Raw genomic sequence first — 13,357 nt, 5'->3', positions numbered from 1 at the left:
CCTCCAGCTCCCTCCCCCGTGGCCAGGCTGGCCCTGCTGGGCTGTCAGAGAGGGGATCACTCCCCCCAACTCCTCCAGCTCCCTCCCCCAGGGCCAGGCTGGCTGTGCGGTATTAGCAAGAGGGTAAAAAGCAGCAGCCGACTCTTGTCCCTGAAGTCAGCAGACGTAGCCCTGGGCAAGGAAACGCAACGTCTCTGCCTCACTCTCCCTGGCTGCACCAGGGCAGGAAGCTCCATGCCCAGCGGTGTTCGCTGACGGCTAGGCAGCGCTTTGCAGAGGGCGACGTTCATGCTGGGCGAAAGGGCGAGCGGGAGAGAGCCCCCCAGGTGGCTCTGGAGTGACGGAGGGAGGAGGATTCTGGGTCCTAGTGTATGGAAGTAACTCCCCTCCCCCACCGCAGTGCTGGGCTCAGGGCTACCTGGCAAGACCATTTCGTGTCCCTCCCACAGCATCGCCCCACCCCCACCGTGCCTCATTCCCAGGTGGTGGTTTGTGCACTCAAGGCGCCGAAGCCGGTGCGTAGCTCTGCCCGCAGCGCCTCCCCCTGTAGGGACGGGCCCTTGCCCCTTGTGTGCGACACTCACTTTGCGCTGGTGTAAATGGCTGCACAAGGGACCAGGTGACAGGGAATCTGGATCAATGAATCCAGCCCGGCCTAGGCACTCGCTGCAGCAGATTAACTAAGGGCTGGGAAGCTAACTGACCTCAACAGGTGCAGATCCCTGCCTGGACCCTGGATTCATTCCAGCCTGGCTCATGTCCGTCTGGTGTCACTTGATTCCTAGCAGCACTAGCTTGCTCGGGGTGGGGGTTAAATCGTATTCGTTGCATCCACATGGGGCTGCGTTGCTCTGATGAAACCAATTTACAACCTAACTGTAGCTGGGGGGCAAACGTTTCTGTGCAGCCCCGTCCCCTGCCAGCCCGCAGCCTAGCATGGCCATGGTCATGCTCGAGTGCAGCCCCCTTCCTGCGTGCTCAGGACTTGTGGAGACGCCTCCTCCAGAGGGGTGAATCGTGCGGAAACCCTTCCGTCTGCTCCCAAGTTCGGGCCGAAGCAAATCCCTGGCTGGGGTGATTGTCACTGAGAGCTGGGCTCCTGGCCACTGGGGCTGGCAAGGGGCCGATGCAGCGAGGAGCTGTCTGAGGCCCTGTGCGCACCCAGACTTGCGCCGCTTTAGCTCCAGTGTGAACGCTTATTTCAGTTTAGTTTAAACCCGTTGCTGATTGGGAACGGGAGCGTCCACACAGGGCCTTGCACTGGTGAAAGGGGTAAGGAAACCCCAGCTTAGCAGGGGCCGAGGCTGATGGTTCCCAGCCAGCCCCAGTGGCGATGTCCTGCTGCTCTGGCCCCCGTCCCTTCCCAGCCGTCTCTCTGTTCTGCAGAGTAAGGGAGGGATCCTCTCCAAAGCCTGTGACTACATCCAGGAGCTGCGGCAGAGCAACCACCGCCTTTCCGAGGAGCTGCAGGGCCTCGACCAGCTGCAGATGGACAACGATGTCTTGCGGCAGCAGGTGAGTATGGGGTGCTGCTGGGGGCCAGCTGGCCCTGGGGCCTGGGCAGCCATCCCCGTTCGGCCACCGGAGCCAATCCAGCCCAGCTGGAGGGGGGTTGGGAGCAGCGGCCACCTGCCTGGTGTGCCATGGCTAGGGGTCGGGTGATTGCTCTGATTCTGCTGCTCATTGGCCTCCTTGCCTGGCAGCTACAAGGACTTGAATGGGCCACAGGGACTGGGTTCCGCCTTCAGCCCAGACTCAGGCAGAGCCTATCCTGCCGCTGGGCAGAGGAAGAGGCTGTGCCAGGCTAGCCAGCCCAGCATTGTTCTGGTACCCCGTGTGCCCGGGACAGCTGTAGGGGATGGGTTGGGGAAGGAGCTTCTAGCCCAGGCTGAGGAGGCAGCACCCACCTCTGGCTAGGGCAGGGCCAGGGCAGGTCCCCAGCCTGACGCCCTCTCCCCCTTCCAGGTGGAAGATCTCAAGAACAAGAACCTGATCCTGCGGGCGCAGCTGCGTCAGCACGGGGTGGAGATCATCATCAAAAACGACACCCACTGACTGGCGAGGGGCATGGGGGGAGCGGCTGAACCCCCGGCCTCGGGGTCTGCCAAGGCACAAGGCGAGGAGGGGCCCCCCCAGTCACGACTGCCCGCAGGAGACAGTTCTCGCCTGCCGATGCTCCTGAACTGCAGCGCCTCGCTCTTGCTGTACAGACCCGAAAGCAGCAGCGTCAGCATCCTGGGGCTGAACCCAGTGCTTGGGCCTCCCCTCAGAGCTCCCTCCGAGCCTGGCCCAGAGCCTCCGCCTGCCCTGCCTCCCCCTAGAGCTCCCACCCAGCCTGGGCCAGAGACTCGGCCTGCTGCCCCCCTCCCCGGCGGAGCTGGTTTGAATAAAGAAGCTGACGCTGTCTCTTTAAAAAGTATTTTTATTGCTGTGGTGGAACGAACTGGTGTTCTGCTCCCGGCGTGGCCCCCGCTTGTGGGCAGCCAGGCAGGGCGCGCGCGTGGGCCCCTGTGCCCAGTCACGATGCCACGCATGCTTGTGTTCGCCCACTGCTACGTCTCCCCTTGGTAGCTCTCCCGCGCATGTGCACACAATCTCAGGCCTGCACAGTAGCACGTCCACCCATCAGCCCCACGCACCCCCCCCCCACGCGTATCCTCTCTCCCGCGTGCTGTCATGTCCTCGTCACCGCCGGCTGAGCAGGCAGACACGCTCTTTGTTCCGTTTCACCCCTTGCCTTGACTCTTTTTCCTCTCCCCAGCCCGGCTCATCTCCGCCCCTGCTCCTACAGGGAGCCGGTCACTTCTCCCGGAGCCGGCTCCGGCACCTGCCCCCACCCATGTGCTGCCTTGAGCCGTTCCTCCCTGGTGCCCTCACCACCCCCAGCCTGGGCTGTTTGAGCATGTGCCAGGGAGGGCAGTTACCAGCATTGGGGAAACACTGCTGTTCCCCGGGTGTGCCTGGAGTGCGTTAGCCTGTCTCCGGCTGGCCTTCCCTGCAGACGCTGTCAGCTGAGCCACTGACCCTTTTGCTGTGGGGGAGGCGGATGACGTTGTACCGGGGGCAGCCCCTGCCCCCCCCCCCCAATCCCCTCCCATGGCTGGCACTGCCTGGTTCTGCTGGTCTCTGACTTTTTTTTAATTCTCTGAATTTAAAAAGCAGAATAAATAAAAATAGTGATTTGTTTTTCCATGTGGTGCTGCTTTTATTTCACTGGCAGGGACCCCCCAATCCAGCTCTGGGAGGGGTGGGCGGGAGAGGGGGCAGGACCCCTGCTGCTACCCCCTCCAGCCCCCGGGGCTGGGCTACTGAAGCACAGGGCCAGCTCACCTGTAGGGCCACTTCGATCACTGATCTGCAGTGCACAAGCCCCAGAACTTTCCCCAGGAGGATCCCCATGTAGGACCTGACTTTCCCTCTCTGGGGGAGCTTCTGCGTGGGAGCCAGGCAGCAGCCAAGAATGCAGCAGTAGCCAGTGTCTGGTCCTGGCTCATCCCTGTGGGGTGGGGGCCGAGATAAAGAACATCCTGGCTTCACAGAGGCGATTACCCCGAATGTTGGGGATCCCCTGCCCTTCCCCAGCTGCCTCTGTTCTCTCCCTTGCCCCATGAGCAGACGCTTCCCTTTTCCTTCCTCTGTGGTTTCATGTTTCCTGCCCCCTGCCTCGGGCCCAGGCATGGGGGCTGCGGTGAGGGTGCTCAGGGTATGATCTTCAGAAATGACATGTGATGTAAGGGGCCCAGCTTGAAACCCCTCAAAGGGGCAGGTTTCCAGATGGCCCTGGCCGAATGTCCCCGAATCACCTGAGCATCTCCAGCCTTTTCCCATGAATAGCCGTGAGCCCGAGGCAGGGGATGCTCCGAACCCAAACAGCTCCGGCCATGCTGGCTCCAGCCCGTCCCCTTCCCTAGCTCGCCAGGCCTGGGGGCATTTGTGACTGGCCACAGGGCCCCTCAGCAGTAGGAGGTGCTGCTCGGCAGAGGCCAACCGTGGGGCTGAGCCGGGACCAGGCCACTGACCCATGGGCCAGGCAAGGTAGCCTTTGCTGGTGAGGTCGCTGCTCCCATCTGATCTGGCATCGGCAGCAGGCTCCGCGGAGGGGCACTGGCCTGGCCAGATTGGCAGGGGAGCTCCTGAAGCCGTGCAGGGGCAGCACGGGGAAGCTAACCCTGCATCTGCCCAGTCTGTATGTGACCTGGGTTCGAGGCAGAGGCCTCCATGGCTGACACCTGACTGGCCCCTGGGCTGGGGGGCTGGCCGGCTGCCTCCCCAGAAGAGGGGCTACCCAGCGTGGGGGCTTTGCCCGAGGGAAAGGGCCTGGGGGCTGAGTGCCAAGGGACATGGGGCTGGCTGCGGGGGGTTGATGGCAGGGTGGGAGCAGGTTGGCCCAAGGCTGCTGCATGTGCACAGAGGCCAATGTGCCTGCCCAGGGAGACCTGGCTGCCGGCATCGGCCCCCAAGTTCTGTGCCCATTGGACCCGCTGCCCCTAGACCAGGAAGCTGGGGTGCTTGGGGGGAAGCGCCTTGGCTGGGGCTGGCTCTCGGTGGCACGAAGGGTGCCAGGCTGGCTCCTCCTCTGCCTGGCTGCCTGGCAGGGATCCCTCCTCGGAGAGGCTGCTGCTGCTCCTCCTCCTGCCCCGGGGCGCTGCCCACGCTGGCTGTCGCAGCCCCCCGGGCGGTGCCGCCTGATTCCCCTCGCCCAGCCCGCGCTGGCGGTTGGCGTAGGTGGTGTTGGGGGTGGAGCTGGTGAAGATCCAGAGGGGCTTTGCAGCCTGGTTGGCCATGGGGATGTCACTGGCGAGAGTCTTGGCTACGAGCAGACGCCGTGGTGAGAGGCTGTCGACTCTGGGGAGACATTGTGCACAGCAACATCAGCCTCTGCCCTGGGCACGACGGCAGCACAGAACCAGCGGGGCCCATTGACCGGGAAGGGCAAACAAGGGACGGGGGTGCTGTGCTGCGGGTGCAGGGTGGGGGGTGCTGTGCTGCAGGGGGTGGGATGGGGATGAAGTAAGGGGTGCTGTGCTGTAGGGGGCGGGGCAGGGGCATGATGGGGAGTGCTGTGCTGTAGGGGGCTGGGTGGGGGCATGGTGGGGGCACAGTGCTGTAGGGGGCGGGGTGGGGGTGGCGGTGCTGTAGGGGGCACGCTTCCCTCCCAGTCACTGCTGACCCTAGCACCGCACTAAGTCAGGCCCCTTCAGCCCAGCCTGGCCGGCTCCCCAAGCACTGTTCTCCAGATCTGGCCGTGTTGCAGCTCAGGTCCCACCACGCGGCCACCCCGAAGTCCCCCTGCTTTTCAACAGCCTGGATGCGTCTGCCTCACTTCCTGGCCTAAACAGCTGTGCCGTGTGGTGGCCCTAGGACCCCTGCTAATCAAACCTGGACTGACCATCACCCCCCTGCCCCAGCTGGGCTCTCATCACGGGACGTCCCTCCCCCAGCTCTATTACGGGGACACGTCTTTCAAGGAGCACCTCAGGGATTGGGGCTGGGGGAAGCTCCTGGAGGTGTGTGGATGAGAATCGCCTGCCTCCGGCCAGCGCCCTGTGCAGCACCTTGCCCCTCCTTCGCTTCAGAGTCATGCTGCCAAGGCGAGACGGCCCCAGCGTGACGCCGTCCGAGCTCCTGGCTCGCACCGGCCAGAGCACCTCCCACAGCGATCCCTGAATCAGCAGCGTTGGCACCCCCCACGTGTGCCAAAATCACATCCCCCGCCCTCCCCCCGAAAAAATCACAGCTGCTTCAAACCTGTGAGATTTTCCAAGCAAGCCCCTTCGTGCGCGCTCCCCTTCTGCCCCATTCACGTGGGGGACGCTCCTTGTAAACACCTCCAAAGCCCTCCACAAAACACTTGTCCCCAGCTAAGCTGCTGCTGGGTGGAGAGCACGGCCTGGCATGCTGACCGGTGTTGTACGCCCCCATCGGTCTGTTGGCTCTTGGCTTATACTTTGTACCCCACTTTCGCCCTCTCCTTGTCCCCCCCAACCTTGCTCCCCTAGCACAGTACTGGGGTCATCACTGATTGCAAGGGGAGAGCGCCCCTAATTAAGACCCCCACCCTGTTCCCTGCAGATTGGAAGCTCCTTGGGGAAGGGGGCTGTGTTTGTACAGCGCCTGACACCAAGGGGTCCTGGTCCAGGACTGGGGATCCCAGGTGCTACCGTAATACACCTAATAAGTAATGATGATAATACAATATTTTTTTAAATAATCTGTATCAGGTTTTGTTTGTAGATTTTGAGCCATTCGGGGTCACATTTTCCAGCTTTTCTACACAACTGTAAAAGCCAGAAATGTACTTTTTTGCCTCAGTGAAAGCTGAGCAGTGTCTCCTAAAATCACAGGACTCTGGCTGCTGGGGCTTTAAGAAAAACAGATGTCATGAGACTCACTTGGCAACACAGGGCAGAGGCTGCAAACAGCAGCAGGGAGGTAACTGAGCCATAGATGTTAAGGCCAGCGAAGGCCCAACTCCAATGGTCTTGTCTGACCTCCTGCACGGTACGGGCCGGAGACACACTCCCCGCCCCCCCGAATCCTGCATCCAGCCCGTATCGTTTGCTTTACCCTGGTTTGTTATGCTATTCCTGTCCCTAGTGCATTTCTCAGCCAGGCCTCTTTGCAAAATCAGGCAACACACAGAAATCTCAGAGCCAGGCTGATCCTGTCCAGCTTGCCACAGAAGGGGGGGAGAAGGCTTTAAACACCAGATAAAAGCTGCTTTTGCCCACAGATTCCACCTGGGGAGAGGGTGTGTGTGTGTGTGTGCGTGTGCACATGTGTTCACAACCATGCACACTGGCCAACCAACAGCCCTTCACAGACACACCCCATGGCAGGATTGGCCACTGGGACAGGATTGTACTGATGGGGAAACTGAGGCAAAAAGTGGGGAAACTGACTTGCCCAGAGTCACTAGCTCAGTGTTTCTCAAATGCAGCCACCAGTGGAGATTTTTGCAGCCACGACAGCCTCCAAAGCATGGGTGGAGATTGGGGGGGAGCAAAGCCCTTCCCTGCAGCCCCCAGCAGTTGCTCCTGAAGAGCTGTTACCGAGGGCAGGTGGCAGGGACTCGCAGCTCCTGGGGGGCTCCAGGCAGTGCCTCTGGAGGCCTGCATGGTGCTGGAGGCAGCACTTGTCAGTGGAGGCGTCTGCGGCGTTCGGTCGCTGGGGCGCTCCCCTGGGAAGCTCTCCCACTCCCATCTGGCCGGGGCATGGAGAGCCTGGGATTCCTGAGTTCCTGATCCATCTTCCCCGGGGCCGGCTCTGGATGAAGGGCCGTGGGAGGCGGTTTGGCAGAGCAGCCACCAGCAAGAGTTGGTGGCCACACTCTGAGGCCACCAAAAAGTGTGTTGTGAGAACCCCTGCACTAGCCGGTGGGAACCCAGGAGTCCTGGCTCCCCAGAGCCTGCTCATTCCTGAACTATACCCTCCTCGCTGCTGTGTCTCTATCCTGCTGCCAGGCTGTGGTTTAAATGAAAATCCAAATGACCGACTCTCCCAGGCACTCACAGCAGGGCTGGGCAGCTCAGAGGCTCTGGTGCAATTTCTTTTTCGCTGTCCATGGTAACACTCACACAGCCTGTGTGTGGAAAGGACTCTCAGGTCTTTGCTGTTTCCCTGGAAGTCCTGTGGCCAGGACACTCTGGGCTTACGTTTTACAGAAATGGCCGGTTTCAGGGAAAAGCCGGGAAATGTGCCCTCGAAAGGCTCAGGAATCAGAAGGAAAAGAGCCACACGTTTGTTATCAAATCGCATGTTTTTTTCAGACAATCTCAGGATTTTGGGAGCCTGACTTGTGAGTTTCGATCCCTCCGGGAGCTGATACGGCTCCAGCACCCTGAACCTCTTGCCACTCCCCCCTGCCTGGAGCTAAAGGATGTTACGAACACTGTGGAGCCAGACTTTCAAGAGCTCAGCCCCCAGCGTTTCGGAGCTCTTCTGAGACTGTCCCCAAGGGGCCCAATTCTCGTTTACTCTAAGGCCCCTTTCAGGATAACGGGGGCCTTTTTATGCTGCTAGAGTGCGGTGTAGGGGCCTTAGGCCCTACATCGAGAATCAGTTCACCCAGCACTGAAATGCAGCCATCATAATAGATTAGGTGCAAGGGGAAGCACCCCCAACAGTTGAGGGGTGCAGAGGAGCTGTAGCGGGGTTCAGTCTAATCCCTTGTCTCTCGAAGAGTGTCCGTATTGCCCACACCCTTTCCCAAGACCTCTGAACCCCTGGAGATCAAGCAGCTACGTGTTGGGAGTGGAGTTCATGCCTCCCCCCACATCGCTTTGCTCTGCCTTTCTCTTTGCTTCTTTTCACCCCTCCTCCCATCCTCATCCCCCCCCACCCCCCCGCCCCCACGGCCTTTGAGCTCACCTGATCTCATTGTACGAATCCTCCACTTCCTCCTCCGGCCACTTCCGCACGCTCTGGTGGTGCAACCAGAGCACCAGGACTAGGAGAGCCAGCAGCACCAGCCCCATAGTCAGGGTGACGGTGACGCCCACCGCGATGCCCAGCGTGCCCTGCGGGGCTGAAACACAGCGACAGGTCACCAGCGGCTCGGCGGCCAATTGCTGCCTAGATGGTCGGGGGGCAGGAAAGGCGGGTCGTGGTAGCAGGGGGTGCAGAGGACCTGGACTGGCCAAAGCAGACGGCCCCAGTGCGGGATTTGTCAGCAGAGATGGGCGGGAATCAGGTTTTCCGCAAGTTTGGAAAAAAATTTCCGGCACAGAACAGAAATGAACGGTTTCCACATTTCCCAGGCAATAAAATTCCGGAACCAAGACACCGTTGGGTTGATCACAATGTTTCCTTCCAGTTTCATTATTTAAAAAGGTTCCTTTCCCCCCTACTACTGTACAAGGACAGAAACCCTGAAACGGAATGTGGCTTCGAAATGAAAAGTCGAGACGTTCCCGTCTGGAACGGGCCAACCTGGAGCGTCTTGGCCGTCTCCATATTCGAATCGACGCATTTTGCTGTCAACGAATCAGCCCTTTCCAACAGAGAAACCTTCCCACGGATCCTTTCCAACCAGGACTAGCCGTTAGCCACAGGGATTTAGAGGCGCAGAGTTGCTGGCTTTGGGTGCGGGCATCTCCCCTCTTAGGGCTTCAGCCCCAAATGCAAGCTGCTCTGATCTGATCCGATCCAGGTTTAGTGAACCAGGGAAGGGCCCTACCCCAGGGACGGGGTGGGGTACTGTGGGCAGCTGTCTCCAGCAGGACATGCTCTGCCTCAAGCCATGGTTGGAACATTTGGGCTGGCTTCACAGCTGGGACCAGTTTGGTGTCTGGGTAGCCAATCAAAGGGCTCATTCTCTCCAGTTGGCCGCCGGCACTGGCGAATGTCCAGTCAGTGCCCAGCGTTTGATGAGTGGGAGCCACTCCCCTCCCTCCCCCGGCCCTGACTCACCCAGGCGCACGTGCAGCTGGAGGGCGCAGGAGCTGGAGCCCAGCGCATTGGAGGCCGTGCAGCGGTACAGGCCTGAGGTGGCGGCCGTCAGGTTCTGCAGGGTCAGCAGGGCCCGGCGCGCCTCTGCCCCGCCAGCCGGAGAGCGAGGGGACAAACGAGAGGGAGCGGGTTACACTGGAGCCACCCCCAGGCCAGCTGGGGAGCCGGGGCTAGAACTCAGCTCCCTGGGGGCCAAGCACAGGGGCCTCTGCCACGTAGGCTAAAGGGGACGGCTGCCTAGCCGGTGGTGGGACAAGACTCTTCTCCTCTCTGTGGGTCCAGCCACTAGACACCCCCTCCCACTCCCCACTGGCTTCTTCTACCAGAAGATGCCCGTCACATGGCATCTGGCACAGTCTGCATGTCTGGGTGCAACACCGTGTATGCCACATTGCCCTGTGTGCACGACGTAGGCACTGTAGCATGTGACCCTGGCACAGGTACTTGTGGGGCTCACGTGCTCAGGGGCGAGTCCCTGCTAATGGGACCCAGACCCCTCTCCATGCTGCACCCCCACCCCCATCCCGCCGTTCCCAGTACCTGTGTAGCTCATCACCAGGGGCTGCTTGTCAGGGGGGATCTTCTCCCAGCTGAAGGAGGGGGCGGGCACACCTTCCCGCACAGCACAGGACAGGTGGACGTCCCCCCCTTCCTCCCCACTCCCCTCGCTGGAGCATTCGGGGCTGGAGGGGGGCACTGCGGGGACACAGATCAGCGCTCTGTCAGGGGGACCTGCTGTGGACAGGACAGTCCCCCCCACACACACCCCCGCTCCCCCCAGGGTCCTTAGGCTGCCCAGTGCCCACAGCAGCTACTGAGAGCCCAGGCACTGGGGGTTGTTAGCACTCGTCAGAGAGCTGGGGGGTGGGCTGGCCCAGCTACAGACAAAGAGCCACGCACTCAGATATGTACACACTCACACAGGGCCGGCTCCAGCGTTTTGGCCGCCCCAAGCAGCCAAAAAAAAAAGCCGCGATCGCGATCGCGATCTGCGGCGGCAATTCGTCGGAAGGTCCTTCGCTCCGAGCGGGAGTGAGGGACCGTCCGCCGAATAGCTGGACGTGCCATCCCTCTCCGGAGCGGCCAGGCTAGTGCCTGGAGCCAGCCCTGCACTCTCACACACAGCTCAGTGCACATGCACTCTCTCTCACACACACACACTGCACAGTGCACATGCACTCTCTCACACACACACAACATAGGGCACAGTGCACATGCACTCACACACACACACTGCACAGTGCACATGCACTCACACTCACACACACTGCACAGTGAACACACTCAGTGTACATGAACACACACAATGCCCGTGCACTCCCACACACAAGCATATATATACACAATACCCAGACAATTCAGCTGAGCGCAAACACAAAACACACACACAGATACACCCTCATGGTACAGACACACCCAGGCGTCAGACCAAGGCACCACACACACCGCTACATGCTCACACACAGGCTTTACTCCCACATGCACACTTTACACTAAATCTCATGATAACACAGATAGTAACACAGAGGCACACAACAAAATGTGCACACAACACACACCCAGACAACTGCTCAGATGTGTGTGCACATGCACCCACTGAGATAGGGGCACACACACACACACTAGCACTCACTCCCAGCCACACTGGGACACACACACCCCAACCCCCCCTCCACACATACACACACAGACACACACACACCCCAAGACCCAGACAGATACACACCCCTGACCTGCACAGACATACAGACGCACACATACCAAGAACTGCACACACTCAGGCAGACCTACTCACACAACCAGGCCCCCCAAGACTCACACACACACACACACTCAGACACACACACCAAGAGCTACACACAGAGACAGACAGATCCACCCCAAGACCTGCACACACACACACACATTGAGACAAGCACCCAGTAGACAGTGTAAAGGCAGGGATGCTGGGGGGGGGGAAGGGCAGGGCAGCAGAGGTGAGGCGGGGCCTCTTCCCCATGAGGGCGGGACGTACCAAGCACGGTGAGCTGGATGACCCCGATGTTGGGTGTGTCCCGGTCGGGTGGGTTCATGACGCTGCACTGGTACGTCCCGCTATCCGAGCTGCGCGTCTTGTTGAGGAAGATGGTGGCACTCTGGGCGGGTGGGAAGGCGAAGCCCACGCGGCCCGTGTACTGGGACAGACTCTCCACCACCTCTCCCTGCTCATAGGCCAGGACCTGGGGTGGAGGGGAAGGGAGGGAAGAACCCAGCCATTAGCCAGAGACGCCTCCCCTTGTTCTCTCATTGAGCACAGGGCACTTCCATTGCACTCGCAGAGGCAGTGTGGGCCAGTGGGCAAAGCATTGGGCTGGGAGCCAGGAGTGCCTACGTCAAATCCCACTGCTGCCACCAACTAGCTGGGCTAGGTCCATCGATGCCTATTAGCCAAGATGGTCAGAGACACAACCCCATGCTCTGGGGCTCACTCGATAAGTGCCCTGTTCTGTTCATTCCCTCTGAAGCACCTGGCAGTAGCCACTGTCAGAACACAGGATACCGGGCTAGCCAGACCATTGGTCTGACCCAGAGTGGCCGTTTGTATGTTCTTATGCCCGGAGGGGCTAGTGCCAAGCCCAGTGTCAGCAGGAGCAGGGCTGGGCCTACTGAAAAGGAGGATGAAGCCCAACAGGGGTCTGTTCAAGAGTGCATCCTAGGGTGGTGCTTCCAGGCAGCACCTTCGCCCCAGCACTGCCTTCCCCCTCGTGACGGGGAGAGGGGGCTGCTTTTAAAGTCACTGTTTAGGTTGGTGGCTTGAAAGGCGAGGCCAGGCTGTGATCTGCAGTGTGAGAGAGGGGCAGGTGGCTCATTGCCCTCTCCATACAATGCTCCTAAGCAGCAATGTAGCAGTACCCCATGGGGGCAGGGCAGGGCAGAGCAGGGTGTGGGGGAGCAGAACTCCTCCATGACTCCTTAGCGAGCTCCACCCTGAAATCTGCCCCTTCTTGTTTTATCCAGACAGCGTGCCTGCTGCAGCTGCTGCTATTATTCCTGTGTGTTGACATCTTGCTAAACTGTTAGCCTCACTAGTATCCTGCAGCAAGGAGTTCCACGGGTTAATGGTGCCCCAGTTTTGAGAAATTGCACAGCGCACTCGCAACAGCTCCTCTCTCCTGTGATGCCTGCAAAACTCTGCCATCTGACAGCAGCTGGTGAACCGGGATGGCTGTTTACTGGGCATCACAAGTTCATTTGACCTCATGTGTTGATTCCCCCTCCCCCGCCCCACTGCTTTCGCGCCCCCTCTCTTCCATTGCTTTCTCCCACCTGTTTTGTCTGGCCACCATCCTAGGCTGTGAGGTTTCTGGGCAGGGACAGTGCGCAGCATCCTAGGGCCCCGATCACTGACTGGGACCTCAATCCCTGACTGTACCGAAGCTAACCACCCTCCGGCAATGGAAGGGCAGGAAAAGGGCCATGCTCCACCTACCTGCTGGGGGCGGTTTGGCTCCGCCAGCGGGGTGACCGTCCAGATGATGTTGAGGCGACTCAGCGAGGCCGTGGTGTGGTAGTTGCAAGGCAGAAGCGCGTTCCCTCCCCTCGCCACCTGGATGCTGGCAGCGCCCACCGACACCTTCACCGCGCCCACCGCTGGAAAAGGCACAACGGGTGGAGTCAGCAGGGAGGATCCTGGCAATGAAAGCTGGGAGCCTGGCCAAGATTCAGAGCCAGAGGAGTGAAAAACAGACAAGCTCCCCCAGCCGGGATGGCTGCCAGCAGCCAATGCAGGGACTGACAAGGGACAACCAGAGCTAATGGCCAGTGTGGCTGAAACCAGGGCCGGCTCCAGGCACCAGGCACCCAAGCTGGTGCTTGGGGCGGCACCTGGAGGGGGGCGGCGGCGCGGCGCTCCGGCTGCCGGGGAGAG

At 60.4% G+C, this 13,357-nt stretch overlaps 2 protein-coding genes across 7 annotated transcripts in view; one reads left to right on the top strand and one right to left on the bottom strand.

Annotated features, from left to right (window-relative positions):
• USF1 (upstream transcription factor 1) overlaps positions 1-3,192 on the top strand; it is a 25,476-nt gene extending 22,284 nt beyond the window's left edge. For all 6 annotated transcript variants that reach the window (XM_026659765.2, XM_026659767.1, XM_026659766.1 and 3 more), the window contains 2 exons: positions 1,387-1,515; positions 1,966-3,192. In XM_026659765.2, coding sequence (XP_026515550.1) covers positions 1,387-1,515; positions 1,966-2,055 — 219 coding nt within the window. In that variant the 3' untranslated portion in view covers positions 2,056-3,192. The remainder of the gene's footprint in view (positions 1-1,386; positions 1,516-1,965) is intronic.
• An 85-nt stretch (positions 3,193-3,277) lies between these two features.
• Positions 3,278-13,357, bottom strand: part of LOC112108010 (immunoglobulin superfamily member 11-like) — a 10,471-nt gene continuing 391 nt past the window's right edge. Inside the window, exons 2-7 of the mRNA XM_026659763.1 lie at positions 12,920-13,080; positions 11,465-11,669; positions 9,991-10,146; positions 9,412-9,534; positions 8,371-8,527; positions 3,278-4,845 (exon numbers count right to left, since the gene is read on the bottom strand). Of these exons, the coding sequence (XP_026515548.1) occupies positions 4,488-4,845; positions 8,371-8,527; positions 9,412-9,534; positions 9,991-10,146; positions 11,465-11,669; positions 12,920-13,080 (1,160 nt within the window). The 3' untranslated portion in view covers positions 3,278-4,487. The remainder of the gene's footprint in view (positions 4,846-8,370; positions 8,528-9,411; positions 9,535-9,990; positions 10,147-11,464; positions 11,670-12,919; positions 13,081-13,357) is intronic.

This window comes from Terrapene carolina, unplaced genomic scaffold (genome assembly GCF_002925995.2).
Source record: "Terrapene carolina triunguis isolate 2854851 unplaced genomic scaffold, T_m_triunguis-2.0 Scaffold675, whole genome shotgun sequence".
In the NCBI taxonomy this organism is placed as follows: Eukaryota; Metazoa; Chordata; order Testudines; family Emydidae; genus Terrapene; species Terrapene triunguis.
The sequence above is the reverse complement of the archived record's forward strand: the minus strand, read 5'-3'. Positions and strand labels throughout refer to the sequence as shown.